At 29.5% G+C, this 23,579-nt stretch overlaps 3 protein-coding genes across 12 annotated transcripts; 2 read left to right on the top strand and 1 right to left on the bottom strand.

Moving 5' to 3' along the window:
• Nucleotides 1–271: 271 nt before the first annotated feature.
• Nucleotides 272–23,145, bottom strand: LOC138939011 (rifampicin phosphotransferase-like). Of its 10 annotated transcripts, none has more exons than XM_070306450.1 (23): nucleotides 22,978–23,145; nucleotides 22,717–22,893; nucleotides 22,456–22,642; nucleotides 22,074–22,272; nucleotides 14,688–14,845; nucleotides 14,371–14,528; nucleotides 14,159–14,297; nucleotides 13,912–14,092; nucleotides 13,724–13,834; nucleotides 13,383–13,607; nucleotides 12,312–12,436; nucleotides 11,514–11,642; nucleotides 11,179–11,390; nucleotides 10,956–11,101; nucleotides 10,618–10,887; nucleotides 10,385–10,535; nucleotides 9,535–10,071; nucleotides 9,155–9,457; nucleotides 8,631–9,020; nucleotides 8,202–8,527; nucleotides 8,007–8,094; nucleotides 7,588–7,888; nucleotides 7,275–7,453 (listed from the first exon to the last, which is right to left on the bottom strand). In XM_070306450.1, the coding sequence occupies exons 5-23, from the start codon at nucleotides 14,800–14,802 to the stop codon at nucleotides 7,401–7,403; spliced, it is 3,960 nt and encodes a 1,319-aa protein (XP_070162551.1). In that variant the 5' UTR covers nucleotides 14,803–14,845; nucleotides 22,074–22,272; nucleotides 22,456–22,642; nucleotides 22,717–22,893; nucleotides 22,978–23,145; the 3' UTR covers nucleotides 7,275–7,400. The 10 variants fall into 10 exon arrangements, with proteins under 10 accessions (XP_070162550.1, XP_070162556.1, XP_070162551.1 ...); XM_070306453.1 differs by having other exon boundaries at nucleotides 22,456–22,629; XM_070306452.1 differs by having other exon boundaries at nucleotides 22,717–22,951; nucleotides 23,036–23,145.
• LOC138938676 (ester hydrolase C11orf54 homolog) lies at nucleotides 1,236–3,411 on the top strand. The gene is made up of 7 exons (XM_070305855.1): nucleotides 1,236–1,246; nucleotides 1,312–1,580; nucleotides 1,654–1,752; nucleotides 1,831–2,003; nucleotides 2,225–2,492; nucleotides 2,618–2,808; nucleotides 3,085–3,411. Exons 1-7 carry the CDS (start codon nucleotides 1,236–1,238, stop codon nucleotides 3,217–3,219), a joined length of 1,146 nt encoding a protein of 381 aa, XP_070161956.1. The 3' UTR covers nucleotides 3,220–3,411.
• On the top strand, nucleotides 17,475–21,175 carry LOC138939013 (cytochrome P450 6B5-like). Its single transcript, XM_070306458.1, has 6 exons — nucleotides 17,475–17,604; nucleotides 17,803–18,151; nucleotides 18,560–19,094; nucleotides 19,463–19,684; nucleotides 19,920–20,171; nucleotides 20,525–21,175. Exons 2-6 carry the CDS (start codon nucleotides 17,819–17,821, stop codon nucleotides 20,683–20,685), a joined length of 1,503 nt encoding a protein of 500 aa, XP_070162559.1. The 5' UTR covers nucleotides 17,475–17,604; nucleotides 17,803–17,818; the 3' UTR covers nucleotides 20,686–21,175.
• Nucleotides 23,146–23,579: the final 434 nt, after the last annotated feature.

Here is a 23,579-nt window from a genome sequence, read left to right as displayed (position 1 = left end):
TATGATTATAAAAAGTTATTTATTCTGTTTAGAATTTCTCAAATTCAATTGCAAATTGATAATTGACAATTATTTTGCATGGGTTACTATCGATAATACTGTAAAAAAATACCCTACTTTCTCTTATATAAATTTTTTTTATTTTTACAAAAATAATTTATAACATATTTTAAATATATAAATATATATAACGCTATTTATAATGTTTTAAAATTTTATATAATTATATAATTAAATAATTCTTATATTTAACTTCTTCTCCATATCACCTTTTTATTTAAAGAATAAATTATAAAAATTTGTATATCTTTAAATTAGTAAATTCAAAACTTATTCGCAATCTTATCAATTTATATTGGTTTGTTGCCATTGTCTCCGCTACGTTTGTTATCATTGTGACCGCTAATATTATATTCTGTTTGTCCTGTTTCCGTTTCTGTTACAATTAAGAAAACAGTTCTCGTCGAAACATTCTGTGCGACTATTCATATTGGCGATCTATAAAAGAAGAAACGTATCTTTGACAGTAATAATAATTAATAACCCAAATAATTATACGCCATAAATTTTACGATGTAAGTTTGAAATATATTATATGTATGTATTTAGAAATATGTTATCGATGTTATCGATATATGATTATAGAATATTTCTTATATATTATTAATCATTTAACGATTTTATCTTAACACATATACAATATGTATACAAACCTATACAGCACAGAATGTTGCAACAATGTTGCAGCAATATTGCAACATTGTAGCAACATTGCGGCAATGTTGCAAATGTTGCTGCAATGTTCTGTGCTTTATGGGAAATAATGCAATGAATCGATTGATCTGGTAATATATTTATTTAAAAAAAAAAAAAATTCTTGAAATAAAAAAAAATTCTCTAGCTATTCCAATAAACAAATTTTCTTTTTTATTATTTTTTATTATCAAATTTACTTGTTCAAATAATATATAATTTTGTTCTTAAAATTATGTTAATATCATATTATAACATAATATTTTTTCATCTTTAAAAACTAGAAATATGTACTCTGTTAGATATTTTATTGTTTGCTAACAATTTTTACGTTTCATAGTTATACGTATAACATCGCATTTACTTCAAATCGAGCATCATGGGACCCCTCGTACTCAGAGAAAATGATTTTCCTCAATATGAAAATGATATTATAGCAAACGATGATACCTTTAGAGAAAATATTAATTTCGAAGATATAGATGATATTATAGTGAACGTTGGTGCTTTTAGAGAAAATATTAACCTCGAAAATGAAGATAATATTGTAATTAACAGTGATACCTTTAGAGGAAATATTAATTTCGAAAATAATGATGATATTATATTGAACAATGATGTCTTTAGAAGAAATAATTATTTCCAAAATGAAGATGATATTATACCGAACGATGATGCCTTTAGAGGATATAATTATTTTCTCTCTCAAGATGAAGTTAATATTATACCGGACAATGATGCTTTTGCAAGAAATAATGAAAATGAAGATGATAGACCACCATTAACCTTGGTATTATTTACACCTACCCTCGAATATATAAGAAATGGTACGTATATAAAGTTCATTACTTGATTTGGATATGTAATACTTTACGAGTCTGTTGTTACATAATGATATAGTTCTGTACGTCGCATTGCACCAATTTTTTGACGAATTTGAAATTGCGGTGGTTAGCTGTCCTTGTCTAACCAAACCGCCATACAATTTTGTCGCAAATGGTAAGAAATAACAAGCATTTCTGATCTTCCGCGTTCGAAATGCAATACATTCACACAATATGTTTTACATTCTAACAGGATTATCTGGCAACACGGGAATTTTGCAAATGGGTGATATACATAATGTTGCTCCAATCTCGCAGACAGATCTGATATTCGACATTCGACATATATTATCAAGCTATTGCTATGATTTCTTTGTTATGGGATCAGGTTTTGCTGCAAAACCATCTATGCCTTACAATGGTTACGTACGTATTATTGACATCTAAAGAAACATATTAGCTTCATGAAAAGAAATTGAATATACAAACAGATTATTGCTTTATTCCTACTATTTTTACTACTACATTTCTTTTATTTTAATTATATATCAATTTACCACTAATTTAAGTAGCGCTCCTATTTATTTTAATCTTACATTTGTGTCTCCTTTTCTCTCTCTATTTATAAGAACGCATTTCTTTTACAGCTTACTATAAACGCAATAATCTCAGCAAATCCCACAAATATTATTAATAATAGCCGTATTGTTTATGAGGATACTAATACTGGGCAGATAAGATTGCAAACTGTCAACGATCCCAATCAAATAAAATGCTCTATGTTGGGCAACTTCTTTTTTAGTGAAGGTAAACAAGGAATGATGATTAAAATTCGCGCTAAAGGGCGCAAAACCATTTATAACCTCACAACGTTAATACAGTACTCTCTGTATTTTTATTGTCGATATCCAATCGGTAAGAAATTATTTATAAGAGTATAATTTAATTTTACGAAGTAAATAGAGAATAAAAATAATGAAATTGACTCATAAAAATAATATGGCTATAAATAAATAAATTTTTCATATGCAATATTTTAGGTTTAGGTGTCGTGCTCAAAATAGATGGGGGTAAAATGTTATTATATATCACACCAGAAAATTATCCAGAATCGTTTACCTCAAATATGGATTTTGATAGATGGTTAAGGTTATATCAATTCGACTGCATGGATCTAGTAGCTATAGGCGCATTAACCAACTTTCTAATGACACAGATATTTGACGGATATGTAAGTTATTTGTTAAGTGTACAAGCAGGCATTACTTTTTAAATCATTGTTTTTAAATTCTTTATTTTTAAAGATCGTCATTAAATAACGAATTTTGATATTTTTTTTTTTTTGTTTGGTTTTTTCGTAATAAATCTGCATTTATACGCATTGTTATATATATGTTATGTGAATTAATATATTATAATATATTTCAAAATTTCATGATTATTAGCTCGATCATTGTAATATTGATAACATCAATACTTCATATGTCATACGGTTTATATTTTGCAGCAGACGCTAGCGAATCCTTACAGATTTAACATTTCTCCCAATTATGAAACGGGCGGAGAGTTTTGCTTCGATATGACACCGGATGAAACAGAATACATTGGTTATTTCAATATAGCGCAAAGAATATATTTTTAAATATGACAAATATTTTTATTCTCGATATAAAATCATGTATCGCAAGAAATTCTTATGAGATCTTTCTATATAATGATAAAGATATTCTTGACAAGGATATCTCACATAAATTTTTAGGACAAGGATTATCTTTGCACAAAGATTTTTTTTTTTTTTTCCGACGTAACAAATCGCAATGTTGTTATTAATATTTTAATTTACTGACTGAAATGACGTAGTTCAAATGGTCTACGTTAGTTTTGATTTATGACAAAAAAAAATATCAGAAATACGTTTTAGAGTTTGATGATATTTTTCTATATTTTTCCTCTTACTTTTTTTATAAATGAAATAAATTTGTGTGTGTGTGTGTGTGTGTGTGTTCGACTTCTTTTACAAACAATTGGTATAAAGATACATACACACAAAATAAATATTTGTGGATAATTACGACTATCTGAATTAGATGGCATAAACAATCATAGAACTATATCTACTGCAAAACATTAAATTTTAATTTCGTGAAACTATTATAATTTATCGATATTATTTTAGTATCATATTTCCAATTTCAAAAAATTCACACGTACACACACAAATTTTTTTCAATTTTCTAAATTTATCACATTTTTATTACATTAAACACTTTTATCACGTTAAACACAAATTTTCATCAATTTGTAAATTTAAAATATATTTACAATTTAACAAAATTATTGAGCCATTATTATTCGTAATTAATACAGTTTTGTACTTGCTTATGCTGTCGTTTCTCTAAATTTTATTTTGGAAGAAACCATTTTTAATCTTCCGAAATATTTTATGCAATTAGTTAATGTCCGCATATATGGATTATAAAAATAGAATATTAGCTTTGATAAATATAATAATCGAAATATGATTACTATAATAATGTATCATAACTTGTAATATTTTTAGAATAAAATTGTCAAATAAAATTTATATACAAAAAATTTGTAAAATATATATATATATATATATATATATATATATATATATGTTTGTATATGTATATGTACATATACATATTTATATATATACATCTACATATATTATATATATATATATACATACATGTAATATTACATATACATTTATTATATACATATTTATTTTATATATATACATATACATATATATGTTTCTTTTTTCATTATATATATATTCTATAAGCTTTCGATAAATTTATTATGAAAAGTAATTTTGTTACAGAACGGTAATCTCTACAAAAATTAGCTTTTATTTAAAACCTAAAAGCTTTTTTATATGAAAAATAATTTTATAAAAAACTATATTATGCACGGTGCATATATCATACATCCAGGCTTATATTTTTTATATTTATTTTATCACGTTATAAAGTATACGATCAAAATAATAGCATAATAAATATTGTAGATGATAATTGTACGATGTCATTTGTATCAATTATATTGATCATTAAAATGTGCATATGTCATATTTTGTATTAATAGAATACAGTTGTAGGAAAAATTTAAATCAACAAATTAATATAAGAGAAATTTTTTATGTGTAAAGATTTATAGAATTAGGATTTATATAGAAATAGGAATCTTTAATCAAATCAAATAAAACTTTGTTTCTCTCTGTCATGTAACAAAGCGTTGTCTTTCTACCGCAATATTACGATTTAATTGTGACAAAATTTGTTTACAATTTCTATCTTTTGTATTCGTTTTGTTTATATTTTGTTTTATATTAATAATAATAACAAAGAAAAATTTGCCGTTTTAACTTTTCTAAAATTTTGGCAAGAGAAATAAAATATTTTTTATAGCACGATAGAAACCAAACTAGTTAGCACTCGTAAACTAAACGTGTATTATTACGTAGAAAATTGCTATTGCCCAACTTCTTCTCATACAAATTACACTGCAGAGTTTACATATCATGCGTGCAAAAGTAGAAGTCAAATCACGAGACAAGAGAACGTTTTTCCAACATAATTGTTAATACAAAAATGTTTGAATGTTCGCTATCGGTATTCAGTAGGTAAAAAATTATCTATATGAGAGTATAGTTTAATTTAACGAAATAAATAAAGCATAAAAATAATAAAATTATTTCACAAAAATAATGTGTTTATAAATAAATAAATCTTTCATATCCAATATTTTAGGTTTAGGTGTCGTGCTCGTAATAAACGGGGACCAAGCGGGACAATCTATTACATCAGAATGTGTTATCCAATATGGTTCCCTACACATATAGATTTTTACAGATAGTTAAAGTACTTTAAACATAACTGCTCGAATTTAATAGCTATGGGTGGATTAACCAACTTCTCATTTATAATTTTTGGACAGGATTCTGATGAAAACGTAAGTTACTTGTTAAGTGCAGAAGCAGGCATTACTTTTTAAATCATTGCTTTTACATTCTTTATTTTTAAGTAAATCGTTATTAAATTACAAATTTTGATTCCTCTTTTATTTTTTTCTAATTAATTTGAATTTATATGTATTTTGTTATATATGTATTAATTCAATTAATATATTTTAAGTTTTCAAAATTTCACGCTGGTTAGCTTGACCATTGTAACATTATCGATAATTTAATCAGAATTCCATGCCAAAACCATAGCCATCTGTGACCACATTAAGCTCAGGTTTTATCGACAGAGCCTGCTGACAGACAATGTGTGCAGATTGACAGCAGAAATCGAGCAATTTCTAGATATTTATATAAAATGGCACATTTAAATGGATTTATACATTTAAAGGGTTTTGAGTCCAAGTAGCAAAATGACAGTAAATTTTGGTCACAAAATAACCAATTAGAGTTAATCCTAAAGTTAGGTCTCATAAGATTCAAAAATGACATCAATAGTTGATATGTCACATTCACGGGATGTCATTTTCTGACGTTTGTATTAATAACATAAATTTATAATATTAATAATATGTATTAATGTAATATATATATGAAAATTTGAATAATTAATTTATGAAATTAAATCAAAATTAAAATATTTTATTTATATGGAAGTTAATTTCTATTTTATATCTTAAATAGATATTCTCAAGCCATGCACCGAAGGTATGCCGTGGGCAACGAAGAACCGTCCGCCGATCAAATATAATTATTAATTATTAGAAAAAAATTACAGTCACAGTATATAGCGTATAAACAACATAAATATAGAAAAAATAGTGTACGTATTGTAAGAGCCTATAGACCTTATAGTCCGTTTGGCATAACTTTCTGCTGCCATCTGTATTGCGCGCGCAGCGGTTGTCTCGTTGCTTGCCAACTCGACAACAGCGCCTTCATTTGCTAATCATTTGGCAATCTATGTTTGTTTGTGTTGCGATGCAACCATAGGTTGTTAAGGGTTCGAGATACGGAAGAACGAGTTGAAACGCGACTCGTGTTCCGGCTTTCATAGTTAAGATTGTTTACTTATTCCTCCGTGCGTTCTTCCACGCGATTCGCGTGAACGTTCGTTAAGTATATTTAATACGCGAGATTCAATCATTAAAGTGTCACAGTTGTGAAACAAATATGCATTAATAAAACAACCAATTCTAGCAAATTCCTTTACGCCTTCTCTCCTGACTCATAAAACCTCGTTAACCTCTCGGTACGTCCTACAGTATCTTTCATATAATATAGCGATATATGTATACAATATACATATGTATATAACATACATACCTTTTTCTATTTCTCTTCCTCTCTCTCTCTCTCTCTCTCTCTCTCTCTCTCTCTCTCTCTCTCTCTCTCTCTCTCTCTCTCCCTTTCATCTTCTTTAACTTTATTTTCTTTAATTTAATTTTTTATAATAAACTGTCACACTGTCAAACGATAAATTGTCAAAATATTAAACAACACGAATGAAGCCAATCACACGAACAAGTGAAGCAAGCAGATGAACAAGATATCCAATCAACATCGTGGAAAAGAGACAACAATATCAATAGCATGTCTTTTTTAGAGAGAAAATATAAGGCTTGAATGAAGAACCATTATATTTTTAAGAATATTACTAAAAGGAAAAATGTATTGATATGCAGCACCAAATAACATATAAATCAATATTTGTACATGTCAAATGCAATCTACATCAAACTTTGAACTTTTTTCCCTCCTGAATTATTGTATATTTGTACAATTTCAATATACTAATGGAAATCTATTCATATTTTATTTTTGTTCTATTAGGCCTTTTTAATTAATTGTAAGACACCTCCAGCTATTAATACAGTGTCACCTAAATAAAGGAATTCGCATTAATTAAGATTGATATATTATAAATAATGATAATAATAATAATAATAATAATAATAATAATAATATTCTAAGATTGTATATAGATTGTCTTATGACATAGAAATATGTACAAACCTGTCTGAAAAACTTGCGTTGCGCTTTTAGCGCCAACAATACAAGGAATACCATATTCTCTCGCCACAACGGCGCCATGGCTTATAAGACCGCCCAATTCTGTCACGATTCCACCTAATAATGGAAAATACGGACTCCAACCAATGTCGGTGCAATGTGTGATCAAAATATCTCCATGTTGTATATTTGTCGCCTCGGATAGATCGGTTATTACGCACGCTCTGCTTAGTACGGAACCGTCACAAATTGAAGTACCTTCAATCTTTGTACATCCTTCATAAAATGAGGTGTCGAGTGTTCTCTGCAATGGGACATTGTACACATTATAATCTTAAAAATACTAATAATAGAGATATAATTAAAAGAAACTGATTAGCGAATTATTCGATCTAGATTATTTATACAATAGAAACAATTACGATCTGTATTGGTATAGGCATGCCAACGCTGAATTCTGGATATTCAAATTTTGCTACTTGCTGATAAATCTTTTTTCTGTGTAGCGCTCTGAAAAATTTTAAATAAAGTCGTGCAATAACGACGAGTATTACGATACGGCATAATACGATACTCCAAAAATATAATAATAAATAATTGATCAAATTTAAACTCACTTTCGCACGAGTAACGAGTTGTGCTTGTTCAAGAGTTGTCCGATTTCTTGGTGTGTCAAAAAGAAAATGAGATTTTCATCAGGTATATAACTTTCTGCAACCATCAAGATACCGAGATGTTTGTAAGCTAATCTCAATGTATGCACAGCAGATACAAGTATGTTTTTTGTCATTTCTCTGCGTGTGACAGCTTTTCGACAAAGAGGTATTACTTGTCGCAGAAGCCATTTGGTAAACGATGACATAGGCGTCTTTAAAGACGCGATAGTTTCCTGTACATTAAGCGTTTTGCTCACATAATTCTTTTCGAGAGACATTACTTGAGTCTGAAAACAGTGTGTGAAATATATTATATATATACACAAACTTTATTGAAATATTTTTTAATTATTTCTCGATGCGATATTTCTGATGAAATACCTCACATACCTGGATCGTACTAATGATACTATCAGATTTGAATATCCAAGGTTCCGCGAATAAATCTAATTCGTGAACACATCTGTGACCATGCGTGTCAAAGAAGGTACGCAGTTTTTCCGCAGCCGGAGGACAATTCGATTTCAACCAATCTATAGCTTTCGCGGATTCGACTTTACTAAACTCTTCCGCCATGCCGTTTTTTCTTATGCATGCGGCTATTTTGCCCAGGGCTATTGGTACTTCGGTGCTGATAACATTGGAACATGAACTTAGCAAAACAGCGATATCCGCAAGATGATCGGATGTAAAATTGTCGCTACCCTTTGTTAGAAATGACATTGCTATCATTTGGTAAGAAATGTTCATCATGGATGCTGCATTATGGCACTGTGCTATCTGAAGTACGTAAATATTTTATAATGACGCGTATAATTTCGTTAAACATTAACAAAGTGTATTAAATTCGACATTCTTTTCTCAAAATTTAAATGAAAATGTTTATTTCTTTTCAACTTGATGCGATAACTTACTCGGAAGAGTTCTTTATATTTCTTATTTATGACACTGTACAGATTACGAGATGTATCGAATTCATTAGCGTTCAAAGTACAGTTGTTAAATACGTCGGTTGCTGCTTTTATTATCGCATCACCCATCCACGTTGTTTTAAACATATCGTACATTAAATACATTTTCCGCCATCTGCTTGCAACACCGTATTTTTCAACTGCGAACTGATGTATTTCAGGCGTCATTACTACACGCCCGCATAGAGCTAGATCTATCATTTTATTAACTATCGTTATCTCTTTATCAACGTCTCGCAAAGTAGACTTAAAAAAAAAAGAAAGAAAGTTATCAGACAGTTTACTCATCCTGTAAATGCGATGCTGTAGATGTAAATACTTACGTTAAAGTAATTTATCGCGCATCTCATTCTGACCATATGAAGATACGTGCAATCAAGATTGTATTTAGCACCAATCGACAAGTTCAATATTTTTACAATGGTAGAGCTCGACAAAGGACTAATGGGATGCGGAAGCACTTCCTCGACGTTGGCGAAAGTTATAAGATCAATGTCGGAAGGAACTTCCGAGTCTAACTCGTGCATCAATTCGAAGTCTGTCCATGCGTTAATGGTAGTGATGGGCCGTGCCTGCAAAAGAAAAATCCGCTCGCCGACAACCGCCCATTCCACATCTCGGGCGGATCCAAAAAGTGATTCCAGACGCAATCCTATTTTAGCTAATCGCAGAGCGGTCGCGTCAGATATTGATATCTTCCTAGTTTCCTGTTTACTCAGAGTGCATTTAATCACAACATCATCCTTCAGCAATATCTTCTCTCCTTTACTCCCTATCACCAAAGTGTCTATAGTTAGAGTGTTGTTCAACTTCCTATGAATCGTTATAGTATCAGGCTCAATTGTCCCTGATACTACAGTCTGTAAGAAATATTAGGACATTTCATGGTATTAATATGAGAAGTGAATTATAAATTCAAAATAAATAGTCAACACGAGTATGCTAACTATACATTTCGTTTGATTCAGTAGATGAACGTTGAAATACTTTTGCAATGTGAATAGTAATACATACATATATACATACATATTTGTATATATGAATAATAGTATATATATATGCGTGCGTGTGTGTGTATGTGTGTGTATGCGCGTATGTGTATACATATTATAAATGCTATATGAAGAGAGAAATATACATCCATATTGCATCTTTGATATCAATTGGACGTACTTCTCCCAAGCCATAATTGGCTGTGATAATGATGCTAGATGGATCACCAGTTATAGGATGCCTAGTAAACATGACACCAGCCGTTTCCGCATCGATCATTCTCTGAATGCAAACACCCATAGATATTTTTATAGGTAGTCCATTCTGCCGTCTGTATGTGCAATCGCAGTCATCAAATAAGTACATTGCTCTCCTCTCTTTCTCTCTCCGAGCAAGATAGAAAGATAAATTACCTATACTCGACGCTTTGATATGAGAATAGGCTTGCCCAGCATTTAGCAACGCATTTGATGACATCATTCGCGTTCTTCACGCCTAAATATGTCGAGTTTTGACCAGCGGCCGAAGTTTCCTCGCTGTCCTCTCCAACAGCGCTCGACCTTACAGCATACAGGTTGCGTACATCTTTTTCATTTACAAACATTTCTAATTTCTCCAAACCCTTCAATACCGCTTGCTTAATTTGTTCCTCGACGGGAATAGTTTGAATAATAGACACAGTTCTGAGAAACGAAAAAGATTTAATTATAACTGCAATATACTTTTAAAAACAGAAATATTAGATGCATACTTTTGACAATAAGTTTTGAGATCCTCCTTCTTTTTGCCACGACTAATGTCTATTATATCATTGATTAAATCTTGCAATTGTTTATGATACTGCAATTGTCGCTCCAGAGCAAGACTCGTTACACAGAAGCCTTGGGGTACTATAAACTACAAAAGAAAATAAAAATTCACATTTTTATTGTGATGAATTTTCTACTTCTTACAGATGCATTATAAATATGTACATCATCGGTGACAACAGATGTCAGGACTGCAAGAGAATATGCTTTTCCTCCGACAATGTTCTCATTTTGACATTGTTTATCAGCAAAATGTAGAATGTATCTGTCCTTTTGCGCAAATGTGTCAGGTTGTGTCAAGTATTGAACTCTGATAACTGGGATCTTGATTTGCTTCGATCCAGTATATGGACAGCACATAGTCATCAGTCCAACACCTATACATTCGTACAATTTCTTATAAAATATAGATTTAAGATTGTTCTTTTGGGAAGTATAAATCTCTAAATTTTTGACATAGTCGCAGGACTTTCGAATCATTATATTGTTTTGAATCATACCTCTGCTGCCATTAAGGTGTACATGCAAATTACGAGTTGTACACGCCCAATAATAGGACTGGTCATTATAATAGGTAATTGCATCGGCTACTGTGTAGTTGATAATGACTTCGTAATTTTTTCCAGCCGCTAAAACAGTTGTGTGTGTATATGATAAATTAGTACAGTTTCAAGCCAATGTGGTATGTATGCGCCCGCGCGTGTGTGTGTGTGTGAAGCAACGAGCGGGCGAAATTTAAGTTTAGTTTCAATTAAGAACTTTCATAGCATAAGTTTTCTTTTTGTTTCGTTTTTATTTTCTTGTAAAAAGAAACGATTGTTCAATTGTAACTCTTAGTTACAATAAATAAATCGAATAAAAAAAGCATATCTCATATCATATCATAATTCATTCATATAATTATAATTATATATAGTATATATATATAGTATATATATAGTATATATATAATTCATTCATATAATTCATTAATATACATAATTCATTTATATAAATATAAATATACAGAGTGTATAAGAAGAACCATAACTCTTAAATATCTTGAAAAATGAGCATTTTCGAAAAAATGTTCAATATAAAAGTTGTTAAATGATCTTGACGATGCTATTCAAGATCGTACTAACATTGCGATATAATGTGTCGCCTTACAACTTTCATATTGAATATTTTTGTTCAAAAATCCTAAAATTTTTCAAGATATTTCAGTTTCGAAATTTTTTATCTACTCTGTATATAATTTGATGGTATATACATATGTGATATATTTATATTATGACAAAAAATATTTCAAAACATACCTGTAAATGCAATCTTGTAATTCATAGGAACACTATCTCCTTTTTCAAAGTCACTCAGTTTTAAATCGGTCCAATCAATTTTAGATATCGTTCCTCCCGCTTCCTCAAGATGGCCAAATTGCATGCTGCAACAAATTTTGTATCATTAATGCTTTGTTTGCCGTGTGTGTTGTTATGCTAGAAAAAAAATATTCATCCATATTTTTATAAAGTTTTCTCTGTGAGAAAATCTCTTTTTTAAAGAGATATACAGGGTGTCCTAGACCATCCGTACACCCTTTTCTTTCAAAAACTAAGCATTTGAGAGAAAAACGTTTTGAACAAAAATTGTATGGTTTTGAGGGGAACATGAGATGGTGTCATTGGTTTGACCTTGGATGGCATCGTTAAGGTCAAGTCAGGAACACCTTTAATTTCTTAAATGGAACCTCTTATTTTTTAATGCATATTCTTGTAACTTACCTCGAGAGCTTTTCAAAACCCTATAATAAAGTCTTTTTTCATTAATTATTTTTCGAGTTATTTTATATTTTAATCTGACATATTTTGATATAAAAAATAAAATATCTCGTAAAATATTTAGTTTTCGATAATCTTACCGTAATACTATTATGTATAAAATAATGAAACAAATCAATTAGAGTAAAAAAACAAATAATTGTTAAAACAAAAATACATTCTAAATAATTACATATTTTCTCTTAAAAACAATGTTTTTGTATACTAATTGATTTGTCTTGAAACTCGAAAAATAATTAATGGAAAAATACTTTATTATAGTGTTTTGAAAAATTCTCGAGGCAAGAATATGTAAAAAAACATAAAGATTGTCATTTAAGAAATTAAAGATGACCTTCATGTGACCTTGACAACGTTATTCAAGGTCATAAAAATATTGCTATGTAATGCGCCACATAAAATTCTACAATTTTTGTATGAAATATTTTTTTCTGTAACGTAATTTCTCCAAGCTTTTAAGGGGTCCCGGTCTTTTTTGGACACTGTATACACACATGCATGCGCACACAAGCACATGATAGTTAATTGCATATTATAATTTGTTCATCTTACTGTGAAAAACTGTATTTGGTATCGCTCACACCAAGATAGTACATCGCTCCATGCCTTGTTATGCCAAAAAACGTGATAGTTCGATAAAATTGATAAGATTCGTGTTTACCCCAACGTCGCTGGCAGAGTCCCCGTAGATAAAGTGCATCTGTATTTTTATCTTTGAACGTTATCTGTCCGATAATGGATCCCCATAGATCAAAACCTGTATAATCTATTAATTTACTGCAATATCGGAAGAAAAAAAAAAGAAAAGAAAAAGGAACAATCTATGAACATATTGTTAAGATGGTAAACCATATTTGATGATCTATATTATTATTATATTAATAAAATTTTACATTTTATGCATCCAATCGGGATTTTTCCATGGTTCGCGTGCTAAAGCGTCTGCATGCAAATAAATACTCCAGTCACCTGGCCATTCTAATGACCGAGATTTTCCTATAAATCTGAAAAACGTAATGCACGCGATAGTCATTCTCATATAATTTGTATTCTTCACATAACTTTATTTACTTTTACTCACATGAAATTTAAACGAATATATTCCACATTATCTTCATTGAACGTGTCTCCTCGACATTGGTTCCAAAGGAGGCCATTATAAGTGATTCTCCAACGTTGTCGTGATTCTAATGATTCAATTTTTAAACCCGATGCTGACCATTTTTTATTTGTATTTTTTGTCCTAATTTTATCGGGATAATCTATGCAAACACATGTGTCAATTTATACTACATTATGCATATTAGCTAATAATAAATGAATCTCACCAGGTAGCACATAAACTCTACCATCCGATAAGATTAATTGCAAAATTAATTCCATTATGTGATATCCTCTTTGGTCCATTTTAATGAATAATGAATTGCCTTTCTGATCAGCACCGTAGAAAGATATACTATCGCAACTCTGTATGAAACAAATGATCAACAATTTATTTTTAATATGTGATTAAAACAATGCATTTGCGAATATTACTAACATTTTCATCCATAATAATCTTTGGGTTATCTATGCATGGTTTCCACATTCTTTTTATATTAAGCATTACTTCATCGTCTTTGAGCTTACTTCTGTCTATTTTGTTCTGCTTTGAGATACACCAGAGGGCCCACCATCGTTTTAGAACAAACTGTATGTCTAAAGAAAAATAAAATAAATTTCTAAATATAAATGTATATACATTCTTCATTGAGTCGATTATCGCATTATTAAAAAACTAACAGAACCAATTATTATCTCAACACACACATACACAATACGAATTATATAGAGACTATTTGTCTGGAAATGTCTTACCTAAACCAAGATAATGCGAGAGTAGTCCTTTTACGCGTTTGTTAAACCAAAGATAAATCCATATAGGTAGAATGATCAAAATCATAATCTGTATGATGTATATAATGCTTTCCATTGTTTGCCGTATGACGTCGCACAGCTCGTAATCTGGACTTGCACTAGTATGAGTATATATACCAATGAATATTAGCATCTAACAAGAAAAAACTTCTGGGATTATTGCATGTCAAAACACTAGCTTGTTGATTTAGAAGAAATCCAAAGCCTCTGTTATCAAGCATTGAACATAGTCAGTATTTTTACAGACTTACACAAGTTGTATTGCTATAAGTGATTCACAGGATATGAAACATTCATAACACAATTCTCTCACGTATGTAAATTATAATCTCTCGTATCTAGAAGTAGCCTGAGATAACATGCAATCTTGTCAAATAAACGGTCGAATGACGAATGTACGTTTAGTCTGACTATAAATTGACTCTTCCTGCTATCTCTCCGAGATATTACTTATTACATAATCCCCTTCTATGAATCTTCTTTATTAAATGCACCAAGGACAAAGTATACTGACGCATTGATTATGATTTATCAGATTAAAAGAGTCCATTTGCCAAGATTTATTATAAAATCACCGTGTATAATAAATGAAATTTTTCATACATTAGCGATATAAACACTGTTTGTGGGCGCGTAATAACGTGTCGATGTATGAAATTATGTAATTTTTCCAACAGGCCATAATGAAAAATGATGAAAATAAACAAGGGGATTCATTAATTTATTTTCTTGTTTGTCTTGCTAACGAGATCAACAGTTTCTTCTGTAATCATATCGGTATCCCTACGCGATTTATCCACTGGATATAATCTGCAGACAATGTGTATTTACTAATATTTTTTTTGTATTTTAAAATATTATTTTGATGTATACACCTATCAAGATCGTATAAGAATTGTAATGCGGCTAAGGGATATTCGGCAATGCGAAAATTCAAAAAAATCTGGAACTTTGCATAATTATAGAATAATAGGTCCTAATAACAAAACGATTTTTTGTTGGTGTTAAAAAACGGTTTTAGGGGTGAAAATACCATCTTACAAAAATCGGTTTTTTTCATTCCGAAGCGAATATCATCGAAACGAAAAAAAATATGAAAAAATTCTTTAAAGAAAAAGTTTTATAATTTCAAATATACTTTACAATGGTAGTTATCTGGATTTTTCAAAAATGGTCAAATTTTTCAAAATCTACAAGACATGTATCAGACCTATCATGGCATAGAGACAAGAGAGGACACTTCTAAAATTAAAAATATGCTAAGAGTAGCCAAAATGAAAACCCTAAAGATCATATTGGCCAAGACCAGAAAAGATCGCGTGAGAAACACCGATATTAGAGAACAGTGCGGTATTCAGGATATAGGGAGATGGGGAAGACAGAGAAGAAGACAATGGTACGACGTGAAAAGAATGGCAGATAACAACCTTCTTTCTATCGCACTAGAAGGGAAATCAGACACCCGACCACCAGGAAGACCGCCGAAAAGATGGAGGGATAGTTGGCAATCAACCTCGAAAGAACATCTACAAGGGTAACTTCGAAATTAACAGATCATCGGATCTTAAAGAAGTAGAAGATGAAGAAGAAAAATTGAAGAAGACGAGCGAGATTGAAAGGTTTATTGAAAAAACATTTCTTTTGCACTCGAACCGCGTTAGCAATTCCGCACAAATTTCCTCGAATTATTTTACCTTTCAAAGTATTGCATTATTTTCCAAAAAAAATGCTGCAAAATCATTTATTAAATCCCTGAGAAATCATTTTTGAAAAATGACCGGAGATAATAAATGAAACAGTTTAACGCTCGTTGTTAGCGAAACGCATCGCGTCAGCATGATATTTCAAATTTCTGTATGTTTTTAAGATGCAAGCATCGGCAAAAACTATAAACATGAATAATCTAAAAACATTATAAATTTCTTGGATAAGATTAATAATAATAGTAGTACTATATATAAAGTAGTAGTAGTAGTATATATAAAGTAGTAGTATATATAAAGTAGTAGTGGTAGTAGTGGTAGTAGTAGTAGTAGCAGCAGCAGCAGCAGCAGCAGCAGCAGCAGCAGCAGCAGCAGTAGTAGTAGTAGTAGTAGTAGTAGTAGTAGTAGTAGTAGTAGTCGAAATAATGATAATAATTTTGTGACTAAAGACGAACAATAATTAAAAACGATAATTAGCATTGCCCCAATTTACAGCTGTTTTCAAAAAGTTCAAAAAAGCTACGCTAATATCATAAATTAATTGACGATGCATTCTTCGTTGCTGTCAACAAAATTTCAATCTCGAGCTCTATACATCGGTTACACTCTTAATACTCGAAATAAACTTTAATTTCGTACATCGAATACACGCATTCTCGATCTCTATCTCTGGCCCTTCGAACAAGGTACAATGTTTACATAGACTGATACTTGTTCTCGTTTAATTACTTAATTATTCAAATTTATAGTTTTATCGTGCCTAGTATATATGTATTAATGTGATGACGTAATCAAAAGAAATCAATTTAAAAAAGAAAATATTTTATGTATTCAGTTTGGTAATAATTACTTTGCATTCTTGTTAATAAGAAGATAATATTATGTATTCTTTGTATTATTATTTATCAAGTAGAAACTAACATGTTCGTTTTTAGCTTATCGCTTACAGTTTAACATATCAATATATGTGTCAGCAGTAGCACAATATATAAATACATAGTAATATGCGCAACAGAAAGAAATGTTACATAGTTAAGCCTTCTGCACACTTTCCGCGTACTTATTTACACATACTTTCTTGCTAAATAAAAGCATTAGATAATAATTATTTCTCTTGAACAAGTGAAATAATCTGTATTGTTTTCAACTACTATGTAAGTACCAAATTTGACATATATATATATATATATATATATATATAATAATATTAATTAATATATTTATTTTATATTTATCTAAAGACTGTATTGAACATACATAAGCGTACTTTTTAGAAAATAAAATAAAAGCGGTTTTTTTTGTACATGCTTACACATACAGATATATATTTTAAAATTGTAATATATTCGTAGAAGAGATACTAAGAAAATGACGGAAATCTTTGAAATTTTATGCGTCATTATTCTTTTTCTTTGCGCAATCTATTATTATTACACATTCAAATTCGATTTTTGGAAAAAGCGCAAAGTAGTTGGACCCAAACCCGTGCTATTTTTTGGCACGGTAAAAGATGTCATATTACGAAGAACATCATTTATGGAATATTATAAATCGATATACATGGCGTATAAAGATGCACCGTTGGTTGGAATTTTCAATCAAACGATGCCAATTTTAATGATAAATGATTTTTCATTGATTAAAGAAGTTACGACGAACGTGGGAGTATTTTCATGGCGAGGTATTAAGTACTCCAAGAAGGTATAACTACTTGAGTTACTTTAAATTCTCTTCTACAGTTATTATTTTTTCATATTTATTATTTTTAAATATTAATTAATGTCAAGTCTAGGCAATTTGATGAATGATACACGTATATAAAATTTATCAATAGTCTTGGATAACTACGATTTTCGATCACAAAGTAAAACAATCGGTGTATAAAATAATTAGCTTCCCATTATAAAATAAATATCTTAATCGTTTAAAAGACTATGTGAAAGAACAATTTACTTCTCCAAACGCTACTACTTTTCCTGACATTATAATATTATTTCTTTAAATAAATAGTTCTTGAATAAACTATTATTTGCAATTGGTTTTCTGATAAAAAAAGAAAGCAAGATTTTTTTTTAAACTATTATAAGATATTTATAACTATTTCTGCAGGCTGAATCCATAAGTCATAATCTTCTATTAATGAATGGAGAAGTTCCATTACAATTAAGAGCAAGATTATCACCAGTTTTCACACCCAGTAAACTTAAGAACATATTCCCTTTGTTATTACAACGTTCGGAGATTTTCAATAATTGGTTGGATACGCTGTTATCGCAAAATGAAGAAGTAGATTGCAAAAAAATTATTACGAGACTCGTTGTTGACTATACTACTACTTGTATGTTTGGTTATGACATAACTAATATTGAAGATTTGGACAGCGAAATTATACAGTATATAAAAAAGTACACCGACGTGACTACATTGAAAAATATGTTCAAGATGTTGCTACCGGATTTTGTGATATATAACAAAATATATGATTTAATCGGCTATTATCTATTTGATAATAGGGAAATAACAGAACATTTTAAGCGCTTTGTGAAAAACATCGTGGATTACAGAAAGAAACATGACATCTTCAAACACGATATTGCCAATATATTTATAGAACTTAAACAAAAAAAGTTCATGGAAAAAACCGGTATGTAAAAATCTTTTTTACATTTTCTCATGTTTTTAAAGTTGCCTTTTCTACTAAACAGTGTGCCGATAGTCAATGCCTTTTGTTACTTTAAATATATTTAAATAAAAAAATTATACCATTTCGTTGTATGTAATTACTTTAAATAATTTTAAAAATATTTCCTTAGATTCTTAGATACTCATTTTAAACAGAAATAAATAGATAAGATAAATTTGTTATCAGTCTTTATTTAACATAGATACATTTATTTTAAAAGAAATATATTTAGATTTTTTGTATCATTTTAGAATTTGTATAAACACTAAATGCTCAATTTAATTTTAAATTAAATAATTAATATATAATTATTTCAAATTTCTATGTAGAATTTACAGATGATTTCTTTGTTGCGCAAATGATGACGCTTTTCATAGCTGGATATGAATCGTCTACTGCAACAATATCTAATACACTGTATGAGCTAGCTTTAAATCACAACATTCAGAATAGACTTCGTAAAGAAATAAGAAATTTATTCACAAAGAATAATGGAGAATTAACGTTCGAAAATATAATGACAATGCCTTATCTAGACGCAGTATATAAAGGTAAAAAAATATTCGTTTATTGCAGATATGTTTAAAACAAAAACAAAAGAATTTTTGTTATTTTTGAATAGACCTTGAAAATAGAAACAAATTATGCAGAATATTACTTTTTAGTTTGTTGCAAATAATCTTCTCTTGAAGCTTTTTTAAGTTATATCTTAAGTTAAAAATTATAATATAATTATATAAATATAAAAAATATGTAAAATATTTATGTAATATAAATTATTTGCAGAGACTCTGCGAAAATATCCGGTAGCAGACATAATAACGAGACAAAGCTCAACAGCTTACACTTTCAAAAATTCCGAAGTAACTATCCCAAAGGATCAACTAGTTATTATACCTATTTATGGTATTCATTTCAATTCAAAAATATATCCTAAACCAGAAATTTACGATCCTGAAAGATTCATCGGTGAAGAAGCACCATCTAGACAGGCGATGCATTTTATACCTTTCGGTCACGGTCCAAGAAATTGCATTGGTATGCAAAATCATATCACATGTTTAATTATTTTACAAGAAATAAAATATTACAAATATAAAATAATAATTTAGGTATCTCGAGACATAAATATAATAATTTTAGATTATACATAACTTAATTTTAATATTATAAAAATGTCCTATAATAATATGTTTTTGAAGTTCTAACTTTTATAATCTTGTTAAATTGTAATATAAAAGTGATTCCTCACTTGTCAATTTCTCATATTTCAAAATTAATATAAATATATTATTTTATTATTATATAACCAATATAATAATAAAATAATCGTATATAATAATCTTATATAAATTTTTATTACTATTATTATTATTATTAATATTTTGCAGGTGAACGTTTTGGCATATTGCAAGTTAAAATGGGACTTATTAATATTGTACGAAATTACAAAATCGATCTTTGCGAAAAAACACATGAAAAAATATGCAGGGTCAAATCATTCGTTCAACAGTTAGAACACATATACTTGAAAATATCCAAAATCGATTAAGATCTTATGTTTACGCATAGTCTTCATAACTAGAAATTAGCATGACAAGGACAAGACAAAATAATACCGGAAATGTTAAAAATTTATAGTTACTATAAGTTATATGTACTTGATGAAATAGGTTAAGCCTGAATTAGGCAGGAACTATAGAGTTAAGCAAATATGTGATAATTTCTAATCACATTGTAAAGTATGAAATAAATATATATATAATTTAAAAAAGTTCTCGTCCGATCACTGAAGTTAAGTAACATTGGGCATGGTTAGTATTTATGTTAGATGGGTGACCGCTTGGGAACACCATGTACCGTTGGTACTATTTCTTTTTTTGTTAATTTTAATTGCTAATCTTATATTATTGATATTTCTTTTAAAATATATGTTTAAACTATTGTGATGATAAAAATTTTTTTTTTTTTATAATTATCTCGAAGTTCACAATTCAAGCGACACGACAGCGATGCGACGCCAAGAACATGAAAATACATTTCTAGCTTGACCATCTCGTATTTGATTTTTAGTCATGAGAAGTATATAAAGCTTGTAAAAAACAACTTCCAGAAGATTAAAAATATAATTATTTCTATCAGTTCAATTACTGATACAATTCCAAACATAGGGAATTAAGATATTGAATTGATTGTCTCTCTTAGATCAGGCAGATAAATGTCTAAAAAAGTTTAAATCATCCGTTTATTGTTTACTTAAAATGTAAATATATATATAAAATTTATATATTCATTATATTATGAATTCATTTTCAATTATTCATATATTATTATTATCTCATAATTATAATAAATGCCACCTAAGACTCTTGTCTGCTCGGTCGCATATTCTAAAACGACGCGTCAGAAAACATAATGTGGATTGCTTCACAAAAAATATGCCTCTCTGCGAGATTTATCGTTCCTCAGAGTTTGTCGCAGAGTTTCTGAATCATCCTATACAGAGAATTATCACAAATTTGCTATCATGCCAGCAAAAGCTAAGCTTTTTCCGGACACACCTTGTTACAATTTTGTTGTAAAGGCATGCTCGGGTTTGCTGCAAACTTAGTGCAAAGTTTGCATTATTTTGCTTGCTAGGTTAAATTAAAATTTACTTTTATAGTTAATAAATAATGTATATGTATATATACATACATTTATATTACTAATATATATATATGAAGCTTTATATTATAAAATTGTATATAAGTATATACGTATATATGTATGTGTCTGCGTGTGTTGTACATGCATCTATGTGCATTGTATATATATGTAGATGAATGATAGATCATGTGTCTGAATAATAACCTTGAAGCTATTTGAACACAGCCATTCATATTAATTATATGATGTCACACTTATGTACAAGATAATATATACAAATAGTTGTTTTACACTGGTGGTGATGGAGGTCTTGGCGCAAGAGTTTCCAATTCTGCAATGGAATTGACATATAGTGCTGGATATACTTAGAATCTATTCCGACAACATACTACGTCCATTATAAGTTTCTTTCGCTCGATTGTTATCCTTGTCTGCTTCAATCACGTTATCATCATCATATTTATAAAAACAGATCAATAACATTGTTAATCTGTAATTTAAGAAATTACTTAGCGCAGACATTGCAGCGCTTTATTTTTTAACTTCGTTTTATTTATATTATATATTATTCATGTCTTGTAAATTATTGTATGTTAATTTTTTTAATCTAATTTATTAATATGTATGTCGTGCTTTTTGTTTTTTTCTTTGTGATTTATTTTGTTATACGAACATTCGTTATTTGCTTCTTAAGTCCTTCTTATCAATTGTTCCATCAATAAATATTTTAAATTTTCCAGGTTAATATGAGTCCTGCACTGCTTGCTCTACCTTCGAACCTAGTGCAGGCAGTTTACTAAACTGACTGTACTAGTTCAGGTTGTACTGCTATCCAATGAGATCCAATCTATGGTAGAAAACTATTATATCCTTTTATTATTTATATATACAGAATATCCTTTTATTATTTATATACAGATTTTTTGTTGCATACCTGTGTTTTTTATGCTGTCCGCAAACAATTAATAATTGTACTGTATTCTTTCGCATTTAAAATTTCACGTATATGTCACGGCATCGTCATACAAAATATTCCAAATAACTCCCCCCCCCCCCTTGCCATTCCATCAGAGTGCATTAGTTCTTTTTCGTTTTTCAAGGCAAATATGAGCTAACAAACGTTTTAATTAGTTTTTCCGTGACCAACAAACGATTGCGCATCGATTGAACTATAAGTTTGAAACAAAAATAATACCTTTCCGGTTAACTTCACACAAAATTTTGTTTTCGTACTTTCAAAAAAAAATATTAACCAACAAACATTGTAATTAGGCCAACAATCACCAACAAACGGCCAACAAACAATTCGTAGAAAAAAAATTATAGAAGTGAATGTTGACCGGCTAACTTGATGGAGCTGCCTTTCACCTTCACACATCTTAATATCTAAAAGCGACATCTATACTTCCAATTCGTGGCTGTGTGAAAAATGTATACGCAAAAATACATTACACTCTTATGGGACCTTCCACTCTATCTAATTCTCTTTGGGCTGCTTTGGGCCAGATTACCTCAGACCCGATGTCAAAAAGCAGAAGAAGAAGAAGAAGGCCTTATGCTGAAAAGTTTTTCGCATAAAGTCGACTGTCCCATAGAGATAGAGCATTTGATATGTATGTACTTTAATTGTGTAAAAGCAGTATGTTTAGACATTACAAAAACTGGTAAATCCAAAAAATTACGTTTGGTCGGTCCAGGATCTCCTTAAAATGTTGAATCAAGATATAACAACAGAAGAAAAACATAACACTTTGGATAAATGTTTCTACATGAGTTTTCATCCAAAGTAGTATATGC

This window comes from Polyergus mexicanus, unplaced genomic scaffold (assembly GCF_030449975.1).
Source record: "Polyergus mexicanus isolate NDT 795.1 unplaced genomic scaffold, iyPolMexi1.0 SCAF_13, whole genome shotgun sequence".
Classification (NCBI taxonomy): domain Eukaryota; kingdom Metazoa; phylum Arthropoda; class Insecta; order Hymenoptera; family Formicidae; genus Polyergus; species Polyergus mexicanus.
The sequence above is the reverse complement of the archived record's forward strand: the minus strand, read 5'-3'. Positions and strand labels throughout refer to the sequence as shown.